Consider the following 25988-nt stretch of genomic DNA (forward strand, 5'->3'; position numbering starts at 1 on the left):
TTTCAAAACTTCTTCATATGCATTTTTTTTTATTATTTTATTTTATGAAATTATTTTTTAAATTACAAACCTCTTCAATTAGTAAGCCCTTGGAAATAATCAAAGAAGAATGTAAGGCTTCATACATTAAATATATATATCAAAACATTGTATACAATAAACAAATAAAAAAAATATATATTACATTTTTATTCATGTTATCAGTTTAGCTGCTTTTAATCTTGATTTTCTAACAGTCAAACTCTTAAATTACTGTTTTAGCATAATTGTTATATCCTTTTTCTTATAATAATATAAAATATCATGTTTACTGGTTTCAAAAATATAATGAAATTGAAAAAGAATTTGTTTTTCGGTTTCTGTAAAAATGTAGACATAAAATGATGCTCAATTTGCTCAGATTTAATACAATTTTTAAGCATAAATTAAAAAATTCACCAGTATAAAACAATGTAACATTTTTATTAAAAAAAATATAATAAATCATGAACAATAAATTACTCTATGAAAACATGCTTTACAGGTTACATTTGGGACATACAATTTTACAATAAACCAACAATATTAAAAAAAAAAAAATGAATACGACAAGAACACTTATTATGAAATGTTTAAATTGCATGAGATTAATGATCAACTACATTGTAGCAAATAAAAAGCAAACAGTTATAAAAATATCACTGCAGTTGCTTTGGAAGAAGGTGCACTGAGATTTGTTCAAATATATAATTGAGGTCAGAGAAAAGATGGCTATATATATGATAGGCTGTTTCATCAGAAGGAAAATAAAAGCAGTTTTTATATTAACTCACTTGTCTAACAAACAAAAGTAAACAGAAGCATTAACAGCAATTAATTAGAAAATTTCTCAGTGTAGCATTTTATTAATTTTAAATGTGAAATTTGATTAGGTTGAAAAAGAATTATTTTGAACTACAATGAGCATTTTTTAAAACTTTAATAAAACACCATACACGAAAAATTTAAAACTGATAACTACCTGATGAGGGATGATTCGTTCTTCTTGAAGTACATAGCTTTTAGTTTTCTTTGTATGGTGCTTTACGAAGTTTTGATAAATATTCAGATGTTTCATACCAATTATAATTCAACAAAATGAACAAAACAATTTTCTTTTTTGATATCCCATTCAGTCATTTAAAATAAATCTGAGAGAGTAATTGGCATTTAGAACAGTTTCTTTTTTAATTTCAGACTATTGTAAAGAAAAATCTGTGAAATAGTTGATTACTATAATTCTTTAATTAGAATTTAAAAGACAAAAAATTAAGAAATTTTAATAATCATCATTACTGTAGCCTTTTTTTTTTTAATATTACATCTTAATTTTCTTTAAAGCCATCAAGATAACACTAACAAACATACATTTTTAAAATTTAAACAATACTTAAAACATTACAAGCAAGAAATATTATTACTTAAAAAATTTCTGATCTTCGGTGCTTCAACATTCACAACCTTAAAAGAAGAAGAACCCCTGGAAACGTAGCAGACGCATGAATTTATATTACAATATGGTAACATCCTTCAATGAGAAAGTCCGTGGAGAAAAATGCCATGTTGATAAATAAATTATTGCGGAAGTTCAAAACAAGAGGAAAAGAAACACCAAAATGTCCGTACTATCAGTTACTTTTGGCACAGTAAGCGTGTCCATTTGCTATACTACCATTTGATAGAGTACTAATTTTACTTCCTTTGCTTCCATCTGAATAATTGACAGAAACTCCTTTGCTTCCATCATTAGAATTGACGTGAACTGTCCGAAGTTCGTCGACAGAAGAAATAGTAGCTTCGACAAGCTCACCCCCGTTTACGATTTCTTCTGCCTCATCTTCTTCTGGAAGCATTGTTGCACTTGGAAAATATCTATAATCGTGGTCATTTGACTCCTCTTCACGCATTGATGAGCGTAGAGGAGTATTTGGAGTCACTGAATCATCATTTTCAGTTTTAGCTTTGTACATAAAGTAATGAAAAACATCTTGCACTATGTTTTCCACGTGAGGTAAAAACATTTCGACTAGTTCCAAAAATGTTGGTCTGGCTTTAGGGTTTTTATTCCAACACATTGTCATCACTTCGAATCTGTATAAAATAGATAAATTATTTATTAAAAGCAAATTTCAAATGAATTTTTGTTTAAAGAAAAATTATATTTAATAGGCTCTATGATCACGGTTAAAATTAATTTAAAAGACTATTCTGCAAGATTTAAAAGTTTATAACAATATCAATAATTATAAATAATAAAAGTTCATCTTGGGGGGAAAAAGAATCAGTGGGTAGCTATAAAATATAGAACAAAACACTTGCACCTTTAAGATTTAGTTATTAAAATACAATATTAAAAAAACATACTAGTAATCCATTTTGAATCAATTATTTGGATAATCGAATTATCTTAATTGGGTCTAGTTTTCCTCAACCTAAATGACTGGATTTCACAGAAGGAATATTTGTACATAGAAAGTTATTCAAGAACTAAATTGTAAAACATATAAATAAATCAACTTGTGAACGAATTCAGGGTTCAATGCTCTCACAGGAACAAAAAATCAGTGTTTATTCATTGCTCTATTTAAGAAATAAGGTTTGTTAAAAAGAAGGAAGAACAGAGGAATGAATTTTTTCATTAGCTTACAACAGGTTGCTATGGCAGCATGGATTAGCAGATGTGCAGTATTCATAATGAGTAAAATTTATTAAGTTAACCTTGATTGTCAATTGACTTAAGTTGACCACCTGTTTACTTTACATGTTGACAGCTAAAATATGTAATATTTCCAACAATGTTATTGAATGATATTCTAACCCTTCATAAATGAATAAAAAAAAAAACTTTCTAGAAGCAATTCACATAGGAAATTTTCTATGTAAATAGCATTAAAAACAATTTAAACGTTTTTGTGAGTTGACCACTTGAAAAAACTATTAAGGGCTTTTGTAACATATAGATTTGTTACAACAAAATAAACTTTAAAATGGAGAAATGAAAATAATGTCAAGTTTTTTAGTTGCATTTATATATATATATTCCTGTGCACTGATATTTAAAGTAATAATTTGTAATAAATATCCGACATGCATCACATACAAAATATGTATATATATATTTTAGCTAATCAGTTCAGTTTAATATAAAATTTGTGTAACATATAAGAAATATGTGAATCGCATAAACAACATGATAGCCATAATAATAAAATAAGAAATGATAGAAAATAAAATGACTCTTCTTCCTCTATAAAGTCTAAGTTGAACATTGAAATCAAGTACTGTGAGTGATCAACTTAAACAGAGTCACTGTATACCTATTCAAGACTCATAATCAATTAAATAAATTTTTAAATAATCATGGGGGTAATAGGCATCTATTTTTTTGGGGAGGAGGTATGGGTGAGGATGAAATGAAAATATAGCTGTAATAGTTCTCTTAATATCACAAAAAAATTCTTCTAAACTTGAATAAATTTTAATTGATTTTATGAATCATGAAATTTTATTTATTTTTCTGAAATATTGAGAAAAATGTTTAGCAATTTATACAGATTTTATAATTGAGGATTACATATTACCCCATCCCCAACCAATATAAATAAAGTTTAACGTAAATTAAAATCTTACAATAAATCAGGACAATCTTCTGGTCTATCCATAGTATTTCCTGCAATAACAAACTTCAAAACGTCTTCATTTGATAAACCTTGATATGGTTGAGAGGCTAAAGTTGCCATTTCCCAAAGAACAACTCCATATGACCTAAAAATTAAAACATTCCTCAGAGTCAAAATTTTTCAAAAGAACCCGAAGATTATAAATATTTATAAATCAAATTATAAATATTTAAAAAAAAATGCATGCATATTGTACATTGTATTAGATTATACACTTTCTTAAATACTGTCATTCATCTATACATGTTGATTTGTAACCACTGGCTTAAATATTTATAATTCAAATGAAATTAAATGGCTTAAATATTTATAATTCAAATGAAATTAACTGGCTTAAATATTATTTAGAATTCTTGTAGAAAACATAGTCCATAATCAAGAGTTTCAAAATAATCCTTAAGCTTAGGAAAAGGAAAAAAAACATTAATAAAACCAAAGCAATAATTAACAGGGAGAATATTAGATTAAAAACCTATTTGCAGATAAACTTTGGAAAGATTGCTTAAAATTTAATTTCTAAAAAATTTTGTCTTAGAAGAATCTTAAAATAAGAATTTAATTCCAAAATGCAAATCAATTTGTGAGCAAAAAAATTTTTTAGTTTATTTGTTAATTTTTTCTAGTGTCCCTCCCATTTAATAAAAGGAGAGACTGGAAAAAACATTGAAAAATTGAAATTTTCTATACTTTTCAGAAAAACTTTCTAAGATTTTGCAGTCGCGGCTAAAACGTGTAAAATTATGAATTTCTATTAGTGTCAGTTAAAAGCATATTTTTCTATTCGGCCTTCAGCAAACTATCTATGTAGCTCAAGACATCCACAATTATGTTTAATTCTATTTTAACATCAAGAAATGCTGTAGCGATTCATATGAGAGAGGCTTTTTAATTCAGTGCTGTTGGCAAAGAAATCTCATGCTTTTTAATGACAATGTATTGTATTATTTAAATCCATATTGAAAACGAATTTATTGAAATTCCATTTACAATATTTCTCCTCCTCCTCATTGGCACAACAGCCCAGGATGGGCCTTCTCAACAAGCCTATGCCAAGACATTCTTCCCTTAGCCAAGGTTCTCCAGTTTATAATCCTTAAAACTTGTAAGTCCTTTTCAAGGCAGTCTAAAAATCTTAGGTTTGGCCGTCCTCTTTTTCTTTTACCAGCTGGCCTGGCACTGAAACCTTTTTTGGTTTACCTGCTCATTTAATCCTTTGAATTTTGATAAATTTAATGACATCAGGTTCTTTATATGCTTGGTAAAGTTCCGTGTCTGATCTTCTAAAGCAGGTACCGCTTTTACTTATTCCACCAAAAATGCTTCGCAGTATTTTACTCTCAAATCTAGCTATCATATATCATATTTTATTGTCCAGGTCTCACATGCGTATGTAAGCACTGATCGAATAAGACATTTATAGAGTAACACTTTTGTTTTTCTTTTAATTTGGCTTGACTTAAGATATTTTCTTAGACCATAAAAGCACTTATTGGCCATCGTGATTTTCGTGTGTATTTCTTGTGTATTGTCGTTTTTGTTGTTAATCTTAGACCCCAAATAGGTGAAGCTATCAACGGCTTCGAATTTGTATGCTCCAATTTCAAACTGTGTTTCTTCATAGCCAGCTTTTGTGCAGGGCATATACTTAGTTTTATTTTCATTGATTCTTAATCCCATCTTAATGGCTTCCTTCTCCAGTCATAAAAAGGATTGTGTTAGTGCTGTCTGCGTTCTAGCGATAATATCTAAATCATCAGCAAAACATATACAATATTAGACAATTTTAATTAAAAGGGATTATTTAATAAAAGGGATTCATCATTAAACATACCAGACATCTGTTTGACTGTCGAAAATACCATCTTTCAGGGATTCTGGCGACATCCAACGAACAGGTAAAAGACCCTTTCCTCCTTTACGATAATAATCAGTTTCGTAAACATCTCGGGTCATTCCGAAATCTCCTATTTTCACAGTCAAGTCCGTAGACACCATACAATTACGAGCTGCAAGATCTCTGTGAACGAATTTCTTGGCAGCTAAATATGCCATGCCATCAGCTATTTCAGCAGCCATTTTGCAAATTTCTGGCATGGCAGGTGCAACTTGTCCAGGGTTCTCCTGAAAATGTTAATTCAAGCATAATTTTTTTGTTCAGCAAAAAATTAATTAACAAAGAAGTGTGCTTTCTTACATCTGGGCGTCGAGAACGTAAAAACGTTTTCAAATCTCCATTAGTCATGAGCTCCATGATTACCAATGTTGGTTGTCCTTTGGATACAACACCCATCAGTTTAATGACGTGATGACAGTTAAATGCTCTGTAAAATGAATATCAAAACATTTAATAAATATTTTTCATAAATCTTATTTTAAGATTTACTTTATAAATCATTAAAAAGTTAAATTTATCTTTCTTTCTATTTATTTATAAGAAACGATATGCAACATAAAAATTAAAAAATTTTTTATTTGAATGATACTTTTTCCAATTTAAGTTGATTTTTTCACTTAGTAAAAATTAAGCTAAAGTTTTTAGAAGTCAAGCTTTTAGAAAATATGGTACAGAACAATACAGAACATCAAAATTTGGAAGAACTGAAATCCGGATCAAATTATGAAGCTAAATAAATTACAGAACTGTTACAGACAGAAACATTTTAAAACAGACTGATTTGTTTGAAAATAATTCTGTAATAAAATATTTTATTTTATAATTTAATAACACCTTTTTCATTGCAAAATCAGAAGTAACGAAATTGACTAAATGTCTAATAAATTTTAGTTAGAATTAATATAGAATGCATTAAACATTTCAATAAAATTTATAAGCATGAAGGCATAATTAAGTTTTTTTCTTCGAAAAGATATAAGAAATAAAATTTGTCTAGATTTATATTTTTAAATTTTGCTAGGGAAAATAAACTTACTTCATAACAGAAGCTTCTTGCAAAAATTCTATTCTTTCTCGCAAAGATGCAGATTCATTCACTGTCTGCAAGTTACAAATGCATTTTTTAATAAAAATATACACAATAGTTAGACAAAATGATCATGTAACAATTTTAAATAAACATATATTAATATAACGTTATTTAAGTACATAATGGCAAAACTAATATTTCATTATGCTACATCAAAGTAAAATATAGTTAAATTATAATTGGACTAGATTGTTTTTTGATAAATATGTTTCATGTTCCACTAATATTTTTAATCTTGGATTAAATTTACATTATATTTTTCCACATTTAAAGGATATGATTAGTTTTCAATTTTATGAGTCATTTATTATTAGCTGAGATTGAAAATATCTTTGCTCTATATTTCTTAACTCATTTAGTTTAAAATGAAAAAAACATTAACAAGAAGAATTAGTTTAAAGTGAAATGTTATTTAAAACTATAAAATTATTTGATACAGCAGGGCATGAAATTTCAGTTCTTAAGTTAAACACTTAACTTTTGTTTGCATTTATTTTCATGAAAAATGTGAAGAACGGATTTTTAAAATTTTAACAGATGAAGTTTAAAGAACTTTTTTGGTGAACAAAACCATAAAAGAATGTAGAAACTGAAGACAATAAAATAGCATGAAATTTTAGAATTATGAGCAAATTTAGGTGTAAAAAACATGCCTAGGTGTTAACACATCTGAGGACATAGATTTTAGTTTTTTTATGATGTACATCTTTGCACATGTTTTATTAATATATCCCTCTTAAAGTCTAAAACTCATGGTCACCATTTTTAATATTTGTTTACAGCAAACTCTGAGAAGGGATAGTAGTTTAAAGTACAATATTTTAAGAGACTAAACCTATAATTCAGTTCCAAATATTTAGTCACCAATGACAAGCTGATGAGTCAATATTTCACGTCCTCGTTTTGTGGTACAGTATAACCTTAAAACTATGTTTATATGGTTGTTTGGAAGAGCTGGATTGCACAAAATTCTGGGTTATAAAAGTTACTTAAGCCAATTGCAATGTCCAAGCTGCAAGTCCAAAATTATAATAAAAAATAATTTGAATTTATCATAAACCCAATTAGTTTTTAGTTCTTTCTTTTTTTTTGGAAGTAATTTAACGAACTTTCACATGGTTTTAAAAATCTCAATATTTTAATACCACATTATTATGACATATGCATTTTAAATAGCGCATTTGAGTAATCATTTTTAAAAATGGCATTCGATTCATGGCAATATTCTTTTAAATTTACATAGTTTTGTCAATCACCTCTCCAGCAGTTATTGCTATAGATTGCCTCTAGATTTTTTAAATATGATATTAAGATTGCAGAGATTTATGCATCTTGCCTCTACTTTAAAATTAATTTAGCTCATTTTTTTAAGCACCGGTTGAAAAATCTTTTGAAGATTTCTGGGTTTTTGAAGTTATAATATACAATAAGAAACATTTATTTTAAAAAAATGAAAAACAAATATTGCAACCTTTGCAGCACAAGGTTGGAAAGCTTTTCCTCCCATATCACGGACTTCTCCTTTGTATACCATTCCAAATGATCCTTGGCCAAGTTCATCCAAAAGTTTGACTTTGTCTCTAGCTATTTCCCATTCATCCGCAACATACACTAAAAATGAACAAAATTGTTAATACCATTACGTATTTGGCAGTGGCATAAATGTATAACAAAATTAATGTATAACAAAACTAAGTAAAAAAAAATATTTAAAGGCTTGAACTCATCTTTTAGACCTAAATTAAATAGCTAACTTATTTTAATAATTATTTTAAAAAGCAGTAAGCTCTGATTTAATTTTTCTAGGGAATAAATAGTTTCCTCAATTAGAGGTTTAATCTACACATTTAAGAAGTTGAGCATTGTTTTAAAATAGTACTTAGGAAAAAAATTCAAGTACCTATCATAAACTATATATACGTTAGGATATGAGAAATGATTTTTGATACTGACCTAAATTAGAACTCATATATTCTGGATTAACTGATGCATAATCAACATAATCCGGAATTCTTTGCTTCACTCTGTAAGAATTCAACTTTTATCAGTACACATAAACAAATTCAAAACTATAAATTTTTTAAATAACATTTTACAAATAAGAGCATAATTTAATTAGCCATAATCATACAGTGAAAAGTAAGGGCGTTTACAATGCGACAAGTCTTAGCTGGACAGAAAAATTTGAACCTAAATTTTTCTAAAGTAGAACCATAAGAATTTTGGTTATTGTTAGTATGTCCTTATATAAAACAATCTTTTCTAAAACTGAAAGTGGTTAATTAAAGTCTGTATAACTTAAGATGTTGACTTTTTCTGTCGAAATGTCATTTTTATTTAAACTTTAACGTTTCAACAATAAAGGGAATTTAATGTTTTACACAAATGTTGCTCATGCTTCGCTTCTAAAGACAGCCCTAGAAATATTTATCAAAGCTTAACCCCGCCCCCGTCAGGATGCATCCGGAGAATACTGTAGACTCTAAGTGTGCGCACGTGACCTCTCAGTAAAAGAGGATTCAAAAAGGTAGGCTTGGTGGCGATCCATGGCAACACCAAAAGGCCTCAAAGAATTTAGTGAAATCTTAAAATTAACAATAGTAGTTACTCAGAAAATAGAATTTAAGAGGTTGAGTGTTCACATATAATAAGCGAGGCATCAATTTAAAAAAAAAACATTGAAAAAAGGTAACGAACATATTGTGATGATGAAAAGTACTAGAATTTGTCCAAAGCCCATGAAAACAGATACAATTTAAAAAAGAAGAGTTACAGCGAATACAGTATTATGGCAGCCGTAAAGAAAAATCCACAAACAAGAGGAAACTCAAAACATGAATAGTTAGAAAATTTGACAAAATTTTGAACAATAAATTAATCGAAAATCATTTCTAAAGAACACAAATACAGTATTTGCGAAGGATGCAAGATAAAGATAAAAAAATAAGTAAATAAATAAAAAGGATATATAAACTGGATTATATAAGAAATATATAAACAGGACTGTGTTACTTTAACTGAAACAATGATAAAAAGAAAAGCTGTATAGAAAAGGAAGATTGAAGAAATCACAAAAATTGGTTGCCATACTCTTTTCCTACTTATGCATTCAAATTAACTATATTAAAGTACTCCTAATTGAAAATATTTTATACATTAAAAATACATATTTAAAATGTCTAACAAATGTTCAGGAATTAACAAAGAGAGTCATATACAATTAAAGTTTAATTTTTTTTTGTTGTTAAATAGCATTCGTAACATAAAAAAAAAAAAACCTTAATCCTATAACTTGTGTTTTGATCGACTTAATATCCAATAAAAAGAAGCTAGTACTTACTTGAATCTGTAAACACCATAAATAGTTCCAATCGCAATACAAAGAAACAATATTATGCCCACAACAAGAATGGTTTCAGTAGCTGAGCTTTCTGAAATTGTAAAGTGATATAATTAATATACAATTATTTCAAATATCTAATGTTATAATAACAAGCTTAATAAAGATAGAGCTAATTTATGCAGATATTATTTTAAAAGTTTAATCCATAAGTATTTAAAGGTAATAAATATAAACTTTTAAAACATTTAATTCCTGCATAATATAGGTAATTTATTTAGGGATAATAGGTAATTCTATGAGTAATAATAAAAAATATTGAAAACAAAATCTTAATTAGTAGTTTAAGAAAATAAAAATTGTTTTAAGAAACATTTGATTCCAGACTTTATTTTCTTCATTAAAATCTTTAACATAATTTGTGGTTTTCAATATAAATTTGAAAGTAATAATTAGTGCAAGATTTAAGTTTTTGCTTACAACATTACTATCGAGTAATACACTACCACCTTCAAAATTTAAATGAGCATTCTTTTCAGAAAATGTCAGATAACTATTTTAATTACAGTAGAGTCTCGAAAGTTCAAGTCTCAGAAGTCCAAGGTTCCGCTTAATTCGAGGTGCCAAATTTTCCCCCTAGCAACCAAAAGCGCTCTTCCCATTTCCTCTCGCAACCGAAAGAATGCAGGTGTTATTTTTCGTTTCTCCCTGGAAAGAATTTCAGTAACCCACCACCTTTTGTTCCCTTTGTGTTGGAAGGTGGCTAGGTAGGTGTTGGTTTGAAAGGAATTTTCAAACCAGATCTACAAGAATTTTATTCTTCCAAGCTCAATTGTACTAGTAGCTTAGATTCTAGTTAGGGACTCAATACACATGCTTGATCCTTATCATTTTGGAAACTTATTGCTGTTGAAAGTGTTGCGTTAAGGTGCCTGCTGCGAAAATGAGTGGGAAAAATAAGAGAAAATTTGTATCTATGGTAACTAAATTGAACGCTATAAAAAGATTAGATGCAGGTGAAACAATAAAAAGTGTTGCTACCGATTTGGGTGTTGGAGAGGTAGCAGTTGGTGACTGGCGCCGCAATCGAATAAAAATTGAGCAGTTTTGTTCACAGAAGTGCAATAAGACTCCAGGAGAAAAAAGAAAATCTATGAGAACATCAGACTATGAAAAAACTAGCAAGGCTTTATTTCTTTGGTTTACTCAACAATCGTAGCAAAACTACTCCTATAAGTGGCCCTATTCTTCAGGAAAAAGCTGTGTTTTTCAGAAATCAGTTCAAAGAAGGAGAAGAAGATTTCGCAGCAAGGGTTGGTTGGTTAGACCGTTGGAAAAAACGATATGGTGTACGTCAACTAAATATTTGCGGTGAAATCCTCTCGGTAGATACGTCAGCTGTGCAGGCATTTCAAAAACAGATTGAAGACATTATATTGACGGAAAAGCTCACACCTGGCCAGTTATATAACTGTGACGAAAAAGGTTTGAACTTTAAGTTGTTGCCCTCAAAATCCCTTGCTTCAAAAGAGGAAAATTCAGCTTCAGGTCTCAAAAAACGGAAGGAACGATTAACCATTTTAGCATGCGCCAATGCATCTGGAAATCATAAAATGAAACTGACTGTGATTGGGAAATCTGCCAAACCTAGAGCCTTAAAAAACATCACTAAAGCAGTGGCGTAGTGAAGGGAGGGCATCATGCCCCGGGAGCTACTCACAAAGGGGCGCCAAATGGTCCGAAAAGCAAAAATTGCTGTATAATTTTTATTTTTATTATAACTGATTTCTGGAAAACATATTTTAATTTTAGTGCCAGTGTAATATAATAAATGTTAATTTGTAAATAAAAAGGAATATTAATAGTCTAAATCAAACTGTAATAATATATTCATAATAGAAATGGCACGTCTTTCCTACTGGCAGGGCTGACTCAACCTGTGTCTGTCAGCACTTTCTTATGGCATCTACGCTGTGTAGTAACATAAATTATCTCCTTTCTTGATTTGTCTGATAAAATAATATGTAATAATAAATATTTGAAGTGTACAAAGTACAAACATTCTTTCTTTCAGGACAATATATATTTTTATTTCCATAAACGCAATGTAGCTTACACTTGTTAAAACGATAACAATAACACTCTAATGTACTTATATGTACAGTCTAATGTACTTATATGTACACGGAAAAAAGTAGCTGAAAAATAACAACAAAAAGATCGAAAAGAGACACACAACAAATACATCGTTTTGCCGTTTCTAGGAAAGGACACAAACGCCGTATTTGTTGTGTGCCTGAGAAATATCAGTATTAAAAAATAAACGATTCCTTCTTTGTTACCTTCCGGATACTTTTTCCCGTGACTGTACGTATCTTAGACACTTACGACAGGTTGTGGAAGTCGGCAACAAATTAGGGAAATACCCGAAATATTAATGTTTAAGTTATTTTGTGTGTGTATTTTTCAGTTTTGCGTCCTTGTCATCACGCTCTGCTTGGAATAAAAATGAAATGTTATTAAGTATTATATATTATAAGTTTAATGTTAGCATAAATTCTAATGTATATTTCCCTGTGTTACTACCTTTCAAGTTCAAGGCATTCTTGGTAAGTAATAAAACAAATAATGAAGCCATGTTTAAAAACTAGCACTTCAAGTTGGTACAAAAGTAGGAAACCTATTATCTTTACTTAGACTTGTAGCTCAGTTTGATCCGCTACTAGCAAATCATCTTAAACATGCCATAAAAACTCTAAAAACTGTCTCATATTTGTCAACACAGATCCAAAATGAATTCATTCATCTTCTGGCATCTACAGTTCGAAATCAACTAATAAACGATATCAAAAGAAATAAATATTATGGACTTTTGTTTGATTCAACTCCTGATATCTCTCACTGAGAACAAATGTCCCAAGTCGTTTGTAGATGTTGATTTTATGAATAAAAAAGTTTCCATCAAAGAATCTTTTTTGGGTTTTATTGAAATACATGCTAAAGATGCAGTCTCGATCGAAAATACAATTTTAGAGAAATTAAATTCTGATGAAATTTCATTAACAAACTGCAGACCACAATGTTACGATAATACTGCCGTGATGGCGGGTCACACATCTGGTTTTCAACAAAGAATAGTGGAAAAAAATCATAAAGCATTATCTGTAAATTGTGATAACCATTCATTGAATTTAGTAGGAGTTACTGCAGCTAAATAAGATCAAATCGTTTTGACATGTTTTGGAATAATTGAAAACATATATCTGTTTTTCTCACGTTCAACATTACAATGGGAATTATTAAAAAGTGCTTAAACAAAAAGTGTCAAACGTGAATCTGAAACACGATGGATTGGCGGAATACAAGCTGTTAGCGTTAGCGCTGATGGGCTAGAGAATAGAGTAGAACAATTAGAAAAATTGGCAGAGGCCATTACCACTACAAGTGACACCAGAAGTGAAGCTACAATTCTGTTGCCAAATATACTAACTTTTAGTTTTATAACTTTAGTTCATTTCTGGTATGAAATCCTAAGGAGGATTTATCGTGTACAGCTCAGATTACAAGATCCTAGAATGAATTTTAGAGAAGTTTTCAATAATCTTGAATCATTAGCAACTGAACTACCCGAAATTTGAGATAAGCTCCGTGAAGAGGCAATAGAAAAGGCGAAGTCTCTTTGTGAAAAATGGGATATTGATACAAGAATATGTGTAAGAAGATGCCGCAAAATGCTCGGAGAATTGGCTAGATATGTTGGTCTTTACACAGAAAATGAAATTTCTCGCGTCATGAAAAGCGTTCTTGATCGCCTACAACAAGAAATATGTATACGATTAAGTGACCTTAAATTCAAATTTGGAATTCTACTAGACATTGAAAAATTATTAAATAAGGATAATGTTGATAATGACCTTGAAATTTTTTTTACAAATTTGGGTGAATTTTATTATACAGATTTCAATGGATTAGAACTCTTTATCGAAATATGTGACTGCAAAATGTTACTCCGCAGTAGATAAGAAATTGAACCTAAAACTCCATTAGAATTTCGTACTTTTATAATTTCCTATGGAGAAGATGTTTTTCCAAACCTGAGAGTGACACTTCAAATACTCCTGACTATCTCAGTATCAACTGCTAGCTGCGAACGTTCATTCAGCAAATTAAAATTAATTTTAACATATCTACGATAAATGATGGGTCAAGATCGCGTAAGTGACCTAGCATTAAGTGTAGAAAGAGAAAAATTTGAAATAATCAACTTTGATGATATTATTGATAAAGTTTCTTCATGAAAACAGTGTTTTCATCTCAGAAAAAAAATGGGAGAGAATTTCTCACCCTTTCTTAAAAACAGAGTGAGATTTCAAAAAGTTAAGTGAGACTTCAAAAATTAAAAAAAGAAAAACACCAAGAGACTTGGAAAAAAAATCATTTCTTTAATCACAATGCATTTTTAATATATTCTAATTTTTAAAGCATTAAATATATTTTTGCAGCATCATCATATAGAAAATGTTCTACATCTACTTTTTCATCAGCTATTCTCATTAGGTGCTCAAATGCGTATTTGTTTCGTTTCGATCGTTTCTACCCACATTTGTTTCATTTTCATTTGTCCGTTTCGGAGTAGAAGATATTGGTTTTACAAGGTATTTGTCCATCTTACATTAACGAGCAAAAAATTTGAACATCTTACATGAAGAAACCTTACCTACGGTAAACACGTGGTTGCAGAGAAATGCGTTCTGAAAGAGGTTCCGAGGGATGGTGTTCTGTTGTTCTTAAGGGTTCTGAACAATACTGGTAAATAGGGAAGCTAGATAATGGGGCAGATGTTGAAAATAATAAAAGATCCAGGAAGAAAAGTGAAACGGATTTTATTCTAAATGGCGCAAATGAGAAATTTTTTTCAAAATGCGAGAAATTCGCGAATTTTGAAATTGGTTTATAGAATGCGCGAATTTCTCGCGGTTATCATTTTTTAATGCGAGAATATAAAAAAATATGCGAGATACTCGCGTTCTCGCGCTGTAGTGAAAACACTGTGAAAAGCAAAGGAAAATTTAGACATAGTAATTAGTCTTATTAATGTATTATAATCATATTATTAACAAATATATGTATCCCCTTAGAGATAATAAATATTTACTTTTTTATTGTTTTAAAACTGAGTGTTTTTAAAATATTTCTTTATAAATATGTAAAATAAATAATAGGTATCTTTTGAACTAGTTCTAGATGATCATATACAATTCAGAATCTAGTCTTGTTTTCTCAACTGCATTTTTTGTCTCAAATTAAGAGCCTATGACTTTATTTATTTTACTTTACTTATTTATTAATTTGGGAGTATATTTTACATATAATAATATATGGTTTTCGAATGGGGGGGGGGCGCTGAAAAGGTATTGTGCCCCGGGCGCGAGTTAAGCTCGCTACGCCACTGCACTAAAGAAGCCTTACCAGTACATTACACAAATTAGAAAAGTGCATGGATGAATCGAGAAATTTTCAAACAATGGTTTCTAGAACATTTTGTTCCAGAAATACGGAAGGCATTGAGAAAAAAAAATTTGCCTTGCAAAGCAATTTTGTTTTTAGATAACGCTCCATCTCATCCGGACGATGATGAGCTACGTTGTGGTGAAATCCGTGCCATATTTTTTCCTGCCAATGTTACAAGTTTGATTCAGTCAATGGATCAGGGCGTATTGGAAAATTTAAAGAAAAAATATCGACACCGTTTGTTACAACATTTAGTTCAGTCTGATGATGAAAGTGTTGCAGATGTTTTGAGGAATGTAAGTCTGAGAGATGTTGTCTACTGGATAGCAGATTCTTGGGAAGAAGTTCAACCTACGACAGTAATTAAATCGTGGACTAAGTTTCTACCTGAATTGGTTACGCCTAGTGAGAAAATTAATGATGATGATAGTGAAACAATTGTTTTGAAAGATTTGGTGAAGGAATTACCAGGCTGCGAAAACTCTAATGCAGTTGATCTAAATGAATAGCTAAATAGTGACGACAAGCTGGAAATAACAGACTCAAGTATTATAGAAATGATGGAAGATGAGGAAGAATATGAAACAAAAGAAAACGACTCTCCGTTATTAGAAGAAAAAAATATCTCATAGTGAAGGTTCTGCAGCCTTAGAACTAGCCTTAAAATATGTAGAACAGCAAACTGAAGCCACCCCTGCAGATGTTTTGCTTTTGAAGCGTTGGCTGACTATCGCATCAACAAAGAGAAGTAATACACTGAAGCAACAAAAAATGGACAATTTTTTTAAATTGTAAAGAATCTTTTACGTCATTATACTAAAGAATAAAGGATTTTAAGGTAATATGTTCATTTTATTTAATTTCATTTGTAATTGTTAAAAAATTTCTACTTTTTCGGAAAATCCGAGTTTTCAGTAATCTGAGGTAGTGTCAGCCCCAATTACCTCGGATTTTCGAGACTACTGTATTGGTGAGTCAGATTTAGAGATAAAAGAAATTAAAATATAATATGTTTTGTATTAAAATCTTTTATTTTATTTAATTTGTTTAAATTTGCATTCAATATGATTTAAATGGTAAGCGTTAAAAATACATATTTAAAACCAATTAAATCTGACACTTTTCTGAAAGTTTCTGACTACATGGGCCCTGTGCTCTCTAGCAACATTTAACCCTTTTGCGACAAGTTTTTTTTTTACAACAGAACAATTTTGGTAGCATAAACTATGAGTAGGGCGCCATCTATGCGTAAAATATAAACTAATCTATCTAATTAGTAATCAAGCTTTTTCTATAGCCTGGCACTGAAATCATTATCGCCAGAGTGCTGCCTTTTAGGCATGCATTGATAAAAAAAGCTTTTTATACGTTCTAGCATTCGAGCAGAAACTCTTTATATATATTTATCTGTGATTGCAATTTAAGTTTTATAATCTTTTATGAGACATTTAGCTTGCAAGTTCTGTCACACATTTTCCGAAATATAAAGCATAGAACAGCTGAAATGAAATGGTCATACAGTTTACTATTAGCACACATGTTTAAATTACTCTTACCAGAAGCAGCAACTATATGAAAGTAAACAAGACTTGTCCAATTTCCATGGCCTGCCATAGATGTTGCTCTAATTCGAAGAGAATAATTACCAGGGGGTAGTTCAGAAAGAAAATAGCCTCCATGTTGATGAAATTGATCTTTTGTCACACAAATTCTTTTAGCTTTGTGCTGTAAAAATTTACATTTATTTAAAATAAAAATAATAGATATTTATATTTGAATATAAACAATTTAAACAAACGCTATATAGGATTATATTACAGCACTATAAATTACAAAAGATGATACAGAAATGTAACATAATTCAGTATATTTCACCTAAAAATATCAGTAATAACATTCGTTATGTTAATGCGTAAAAAATTCAGTAACTTTTATATAACAAATTTTTTAATCCTAGGGTGGCCTTTTAACTGTGACAAAAGTTTTAAAAATGGTAACACAATTAACATTATCAAGTTCAAAGCACATGTTTTATGGACTCTGTGACAAAATTCACTGCAGGCTCCTCTCTTTTCAAACATGAAAAAATTTTAATATTTTGTTATAACAGAGCTTTTTAAAAATTCTAGTCGTTTACACTGAGATTTTGGAATACCTATTTTTATAAATTTATTCAATTTATAACTTGCTTTAGTTGTAAACTAAATGTATTATAATGGTTTATATTATTATTTATTCAATATATAAAGGAATATTCTGCTATTGGTTTTAAAAAATTAATGAAAAAAAAAAACACTTCTCTTTTTGAAAGAAATTTTTACTGGCTTCTGAAATTATTTCCCTGTCTCCCCTTCCAAACATTAACTTTGTACAATATCAACTCTTTAATTATGACAAAAATTTGAAAACATTGGTTTGAGTAAAAGTGATGCATTAAACAGTTATACTTAAACATAGCGGGTTGTAGTAATTTCTTTAAAAAAAAAAAAAAGTAATCCAAAAACATAATACGACTTAAAGGGGAAAAAAAGGAGATCTCTACAGTTATCAACAAAAAAAAATATTTCAGCTAAGAGCTTATACTGTAAATAACAAAAAATATGACATAAAAAAACATTAGTAATGGAAAACAGAAAAACCTTTTTCTAAAATTTTATTCTACAACATTATATGATGCTGGAAATATTTTTTACATAGACTGTTTAAAAATAGCAAATAATTAAAGCTATAATTTTCTTAAAATAAACAATTTTACGTTTGGATTATAAATTACATTACAAAACATGACTGGTAAAAATATATGTTGTAAGCTAATTAATATAAACAGATGGCTTACATTTTCCCCGTTAACTTTTTTGTACTCTATTGTAAAAGCTACTATAACACCATTGGAATCTTTAGGATCTTCCCAGCGAATAAAAGAAGAGTAGGCTGTTACATTTTCTGTAAGGATGTGCACACTGCTACTTCTAATATCATCAGCACCAGCTATAAATAATCAGAAGAATATACTTAAATAAATTCAAACAAACATTTAAAGTAAAAAGGCAAAACCTTTTGATGCAAAAGCATTGATATTGTAAAACTTCAAAGCATTTATATTGTATAACTCAAACTAGCATGTTAAGCCATGAAAACAGAAGTAAGGTAAAGATTTCATGACTGCTATAAATGCCTAGTCTTATTAATGCATAGAAAAATAATGAAAGAAAAATTGGATGAAACTTAAACTAGCAGGTAAATATATGCTATTGGTCAAGAAAGGCAAGTTGCTTCACCAATAATTGGTATGACAGTATGCAGCATTATGGCACCATTTATGTTTAAAATTTTTAAAGCCATTTTAGAAAGGCTAAAAAACAAATCTAAATAGTTACTTTGTAAGTAAGTTTTTATTTTTATAAAAATACAAAATTATTCTAAGTAAAAAGTTTGACAAACTATTCACTACCACTTAAATTATTACCCAAGACAACCTAACAAAATGAATAATAACTATAGTGTTGCCAATAGATAGAAAAATACTAGAGTTTATTGTGCACATAAGAGAAATATATACTGAAGTTATACAAAATATAGCACCATTTGCAACTCCAATATAACCAAAAATACATATATACTCAAATCTAGTTAAGGTTGAAATATGTTTTACCTAAATGCAAAGTTCTTACACTTGTAATTGCTTTGATACTGCATGGTTCAATATTTTTTTCAGATTTATCCTGACAGGCACGAATCTAATAAAAAAAATATATGATCTAAGTTTGGTAAAGAATAAATTATACGAAGAGACACAAAAACATTCTTCACATACCATTGGTATTTTTATAGTAAAAAGATATTTCAATTTTAAATGTATTCAAATAGTTTATTTATCAAAGTTTTAAATAAAGAGTAAATATAATAATAAAAAATAAATGACAAGATTATAAAAATTATTAAAATAAAAATTTTCAAATACTAGACCCTCTTTTCTTTTAAAATCGAATAAGCCACAAACATACTGTGATCACAGGTGCCCAAAGTAGCACAATTCACAAAAACGATATCGTAAAAACTTAGCTTTGAACATTGTACTATATAAAAATGGACCCCTTTTATAATGTACATTCAATATCGCGAAACATTATTGTTCAATATTGTAAAAACGTTGGGGAACGTCGATATCTCTCAGCATTTCGGATATCTCTAAATTTATATTTTAAATTTATTTTTTGGAAATTATAACAATTTGACGTCATTTTTTGTCTTTTAAATGATTAATTTTGATTTAAGAACACAATAAAGTTTAAAATGAAAAGTTTTACAAACAGACTTTTAATGTGAAATCGAAGGGAATCGTACAATATAGTACACTCAATGTCGATTTTTGCCAATATTGACAATGTCGGTCGATGTAGACTAAAGCTGTTACAATATTCCTGCGCTACTTGGGGCATAATTAAAAATAATGCTTAGTATTTTAGTTTTTTTTTAAAATCAAAATTACAAAAAAGTCGAAGTCCAATTTAACGGTTCGTTTAGCATGTCAAATATAGACACAACCACACTGTCAAAAGTTTTGTTACTAATTTCTATGCTATAATTAAGTGGGCAGTTTTCAATTGTTAGAGAAAAGTAAACTTCAACCTAATATGCTTATACATTGAACACAAATAATATCTTTGTGAGTTAAACAGTTATAATACTTCACATTTATTACCTCAATAGTGTATTCAGTGAAATGTTTCAAGTTGGTAACAACCAAGAAGGGATTATGGCGCACTACTTCTTTGAAGTGCAGAAGATTTCCATTTTTATACTGAGTCACCTCATCTCCAGATTGTGAGGCAGGAGAAGTGCTGCTAAAACTTGATTCAGGACCATCGCTTAAAAATTCCATTATATGTCTTTTGACTTTATAACTATTAGGACTGTAGAAAAAGGAAAACAAAACTTTGTTATAAGTGTAAAATATTTATTATGCAGAATAAAAGCAGTTTGGTCAATACCAAAACTCTTTAGAGTATAGATAGATAAACTGATTAAAAGTGAAACAATGAAACGTTTTAAAATTTTTACTCTATATTTTGAAAGATTAAAAAAAAAAACTAACATAATTATAGATTTTAAGGGACAAAATATTAAATTTCCTAAAATTAAAAGAAGTAAGCTATTGCATTCAAGCTTTTATAAGAGAATATTTTTTAATTGATAATAAAGCATAGCTTACATTTTGACAGAAAAAAAAGAAGTTATTGGTGCAAACTATAATGTATGAAGAAAAATAAGTGAAAAAAAGAATAAAATAATGCATTTAATTTGTATACCATGGTTCACATATATTTTACTTAAAAAAAACATTTAATGCTCAAGAATGTTTTATAAAAACTAATTCTTTTTCAAAATTAAATGAAAGAAAATTTTTTTTCAAAGTAAATGAATATAATTACTTCGAACACAATTACTTTTTATTCAAATGGAAAAAAACTAGCAACATTATTTTTTTTTATCATTAGGAAAAGAAAAATTTTAAAAATTGTTTTGAAGACATTTATAAAATTTAAAAAAAAACTTTCCTTTCCATGCTTTTTGTAGCAGTTTATAATGAAGCAACTCTGTAGCAGTTTGTAATACATTTGAAAGAGATTGCGTAGCAATGTGAGAAACATAGGATTGTTATTTCTTTAGCAAACTGACAACTGCCTTTTGCAAAATTTTCTTTAAAACACGAATGAAAGGAACAACAGAACGTTGACAAAAATTAAAATCCCAGATTTATTAACACTCTATATATTTTTTTTCTGCAGGTTTAGAGGATTCAGTGGTTTATGGGCATCACATACTGTCAATTATCAAAAACAATGCCTTAAATATTTTTATATATATATTAATGCAACAGTATTTTTTTTTAAAAAAGAGGCAAAATAAATCATATAAAATATAATAAAAGTAAATGAAAGAATATTTACAGAATATAGTTGTTAAATTCATAATGAATTAGTATTGACACATAAAAAAAAAATTACTTCTTAGGAAGAAAAAAATAAGATTTTCATTCAAACCAAATTGAAACCTTATTAGATAAATTTTTATTCTCTTCAAAATATACAGATTGGAAAAAAAAAACAGTCAACATGTTTTAAGCACTCAAAAATAGGCGCCCATTCTCAAGACTTGCCAGACAAATGAGAAGAAACAAAAGTGATTAGAATAAGCACCTTCCTAGTAGAAATCAGAATAACACAAATAAAAATATAAAAGAAAATTCAATCTGCTACTAAATTGGCCATGGCAAAAAAAAAAAAAAAAAAAAAAAAAAAAAAAACGGAGTATGAATCTTGCAAAACACTTTCAATTAATAAACTCACTTTCTTATGTATACTTTATTTTGTAGAAAGTCTTCAAAATGAATTTGCGATTCTGCTTCTTCGTCATCATCTCCTAATCTATGTTGATCCTTTGAACAAGAACAGCATTCGTTTTCTGTGGACTCAGAAGATGATGTTACATTTTCAAAATAACCTATTTGCGTTGATTCATCATCATAAATACTTTTTCTGTAATCTGGGTAGGCTATAGCTAAAATCAAAATAATAGAATAAGTAAATAAATATTAAAAATGAACACAAAATAAGAATAAGTTATTGTGTAGAACATCAAGAAGATAAATATAATTGTAATAAAATAATTGTTTCATCTATAGTTTGTATACAATATTTCACCTTGCAGGTATTATCAATTCAAAGATATTTTTTTAATGCAGTGATAAATTTATAAAATGCAAATAATGCATCCATGTATTTTGTTATAAATATGTTTAGTTAATAAATACCACAGAAAATACTTAACACAGAATGAAGTCATTTCATTTTTTGGCAACATCTGTTAAAATGCAAAATTTAAACATAAAATAAAAAAAAACTTTTAAACTATGCTATTGAATTGGCTAGGTTTCATATTTTACATATTAGTTAAGCAACATATAAGCACTGTTTTAATAATATTCTTCTACAATCTTACTTTTACACGATTATAGAATTTTCTATGTTATTTGATTAAAAAAAAAGTTCTTGAATGCATTACGAAGGTTAAATATATGCTTTAACACAAAAATTTTCAAGACATATTCTTTCCTATATTTATTCCTTTAGATATCAGGTGAGCTACAGAAAACTGATTCAAAGATTACCTGATCTCTTTAAATGAAAAAAGTTGAAAAAATAACAATAAAATATCTGTGAACTTAAAAAGTTTTTAAAAATTGTTAAGTAATCAAAATTGATTACAATAAAATAAATTAAATTAAATCATAAACTCGCATAATTTATATGAAACTGAATTCATAATAGCATAAAATTAAATTATTATTTTCTGCTACTCAAATCATAGAAAATTAATTCTACTTGAAATAAGCTTTAGTAATAAAAAAGGTAACTCACGCTCTAAACAATAGTTTCTTCTTTGATACATAAAATAGGAGGTATCTTCTTCATACAACCCTTCAACAATGTAATAAGTAACATTTCCATTTGGATTCTTGGGGGGCTTCCAAGATACCACTATTTCATTATGTACTGTGGATCTAGCTTTAATATTAACTGGAGGTGAAGGAGCTAGAGGAATACAAAATGGTTAAATGTGCATAAAAAACACAACCTCAATTCATATATTTAATATACATCAATCTCTTCTTTTGTTTACTACTGCCTGATAACTTTTTCCTTTCAAAGATTTTGTAAAACATAATTTATTATTTATTTATTTTTTTGGAAGAAAGTGACGCTTAAAAGTTAGTTGCAAATTAAGGTGCAAGAATTCTGCTTACAGCTTAACGTATGAACAATGGCAAGCTCTTCCTTAGGGGTAGGTAGCAATAGGAACTGAGAACAATTTGATTGTCATTTTGGAGAATTGCTAATATTTATTGTTTTCTAAAGACTGAAAATGAAGAAATCAAAAACAAAAAATAAGTGTAACAATTTACAATTGCATATTTTTACTAACAAAAATGTTACAATGTACTTGTACACTATCATTTGTGTTGCATTATATTGCGTAATGCCCAGACTTTGATAACATTTGTATTTTTATAAAAATATTTTTAAAAGCCTGGGCAAATTCTTATGATTTCACTGAATTATATTATTTAATACAATATCAGTATTAAATATTCTTCTAAAACACTGAATAATTCTCAAGTATCCCAGTTTTTATAAAGACATGTCATGTTATGTCTGGTGAAAGAAAAGTCTTGAGTCATTAGATATAACAGAATCAGAAAACAAAATGTTTTTTTTACTGTCTTGAAGAAAAACAAGATAAAAAATAATTGTTTATTTGATGTTACTTTCATGAAAAACTAATCTAAATTAACATCAATTTGTTATCACAATTTTTCCTAGGCAGCAAATCAAATATATTAAATTCCCTAACACATAAAAAAATGTAATTTTACAAACAAAATTAATTTTATAGAAATTAATAAGTATGGAAAACTATTGTGCTCATAAATTCAATTATAAACATTTAAAAATATTTAGAAATTAAAAACTGTTTTAATCATTTTATTGCTATTCTGAAATGTATGCTTTGGTGAGATCTAGTTGATTTTAAAAAGAGTCGCTCAGTATTTTATTCAATAGAAAAAAAAAGCTTAGAAAGTTAATTTTTAAACAAAATATTTAATTTAATTGAAATTTAAAATGAAGCAAATGTTTATTTATTTAGCTTATTATTTAATATATATAAAATTCTATTAACTTACTGTTAGATAAAGTTTTGAAATACACGATGGAGCTTTGGGCACCTTGTCTTCCAGATGCAGTGGTGTAAGTGCGAATATAAAGTGCATATTGGGTGAAAGGTTTAAGACCGGTAATGTTATGAATTATGAAATTGTTCGTATTTTCTACATATTCTACATCTCTGACAGTCCACCTGGGAAAAATAAATGCATTTTAAAATAGAAAATTAACAACAGATTGGTTGTTATGTAATAATTACTAAACGAAAAGATTAATCAAATGTATAAATCCTTACGCATCAGTTCCGCATGCATCTCGCCCTTCAAATATTGAAATATTCCGGAACAGTCTAAAATAAATAAATTTTAAAGAATTTTTTAATGCTTCTTGCTGAAAAATGAATTCAAAAACATAAACATTAATATTGAATAAGTGTCTGAGAAAATAATTAAAATAAAAACTCTGAATGCAAAGATAATTAAAAAAAATTATATACTTTTTTATTTTTGTAACAAAAAAAATTTACACACATCACAAGTATGATTTCCATCATCATTAGTGGCAAAATAGAAGGGCCTTAAGATTTTTCCAGTCCACTTTTTTGCATGAAACTGTACAACAGTTCTTTACTTTAATTATAGAAAAAAATCTTATTTCAAACAGTCTATCCATCATTTCCCCCCCTCTTGGCCTTTTATTATAGGGAGTGACATTGAAGACTTTATTTTTAGCAGATAGCCTGTCAATCTCATTGTTTTGTCGGATTGATTTTATGATGTCATTAATTTCATATAGCTTGCATAATTCAAAGTTGTATCTTTTCCTCCATACATTGTCAAAAATTCTAACAAAGATAGTTCTTAAGATTCTTCCTACAAATATTGAGAGAAAGAATTTACCTTTTTTCTTGCAAGGTTCCATGTTTTCGAAGTATATGTGAAAATGATTTTATGACACTCATAAAATCATTAGTGGTAACACTCATAAAATCATTAGTGTAAAATAATACTTAGTTTTTCTTTTGATTAAGTGGGACTTGAAGAGGCTTCTAAGTTCATAAAAGGATCAATTAGCTGCCGACAAATTATTTCTCTTACTTCCACATTATCTTCAATTTGACAATTAACATCAGATTTCAAATAAGTGAAATGTTCTATATGTATGATTTCTAATTTCAAAGGAACATTTGAGTTACTGCTTTACTGCAACAAATGTATTTTTATTTTATCTTCTTTATTTTATCTAAAAAATTCATTTTCTTAGCAACAGATTCAAGTGCAAAAAAAGATTCCTGTAGTACTATTACAGATTTTATTATTTAATCTATATCATCTGCATATGCTTAAATCTGTATGGTTCTCCTAAAAATTGTACTTCTTGTATTAATAATGGTATCTCTAGTTACTTTTTCAAAGCTACATTTAATAAGAGGCAAGAAAGAGAGTCTTCAAGTCTCACATCATTTACTATTTTAAAGGATTTTTGTAGTTCACCTTGAATTTAAACCTCAAAGACAGTGCCAGTAATAGTGAGACCAACACGGTTCACCAATTTTGAGAGTACATTAAGCTTAAACAAGGTTTTCAATAATTCATTTCTATCTAAAACTGTCATAAACCACTTTGAAATCTACAAAAAGATAATGCCAACTCAATTCAAAACTCTCCATATTTCTTCAAAGTTTGTCAAATTGTGCAGATTTAATCCATTGCAGATTTCCTTTTCAGAA

General features: G+C 28.4%; 1 protein-coding gene across 5 annotated transcripts in view; it reads right to left on the reverse strand.

Annotated features, from left to right (window-relative positions):
- The window catches only part of LOC107449842 (insulin-like peptide receptor), a 159659-nt gene continuing 133671 nt past the window's right edge, over positions 1-25988 (reverse strand). For all 5 annotated transcript variants that reach the window (XM_043042330.3, XM_087157275.1, XM_071177488.2 and 2 more), the window contains 16 exons: positions 24555-24608; positions 24280-24452; positions 22955-23128; positions 21884-22094; positions 20236-20446; positions 19186-19270; positions 18370-18521; positions 17090-17258; positions 10023-10113; positions 8636-8706; positions 8154-8293; positions 6629-6693; positions 5893-6019; positions 5530-5819; positions 3649-3783; positions 1-2109 (listed from right to left, as the gene is read on the reverse strand). In XM_043042330.3, coding sequence (XP_042898264.2) covers positions 1647-2109; positions 3649-3783; positions 5530-5819; positions 5893-6019; positions 6629-6693; positions 8154-8293; positions 8636-8706; positions 10023-10113; positions 17090-17258; positions 18370-18521; positions 19186-19270; positions 20236-20446; positions 21884-22094; positions 22955-23128; positions 24280-24452; positions 24555-24608 — 2611 coding nt within the window. In that variant the 3' untranslated portion in view covers positions 1-1646. The remainder of the gene's footprint in view (positions 2110-3648; positions 3784-5529; positions 5820-5892; positions 6020-6628; positions 6694-8153; positions 8294-8635; positions 8707-10022; positions 10114-17089; positions 17259-18369; positions 18522-19185; positions 19271-20235; positions 20447-21883; positions 22095-22954; positions 23129-24279; positions 24453-24554; positions 24609-25988) is intronic.

This window comes from Parasteatoda tepidariorum, chromosome 2 (genome assembly GCF_982258835.1).
Source record: "Parasteatoda tepidariorum strain Cologne lab strain chromosome 2, Ptep-v5.0, whole genome shotgun sequence".
Classification (NCBI taxonomy): Eukaryota; Metazoa; Arthropoda; class Arachnida; order Araneae; family Theridiidae; genus Parasteatoda; species Parasteatoda tepidariorum.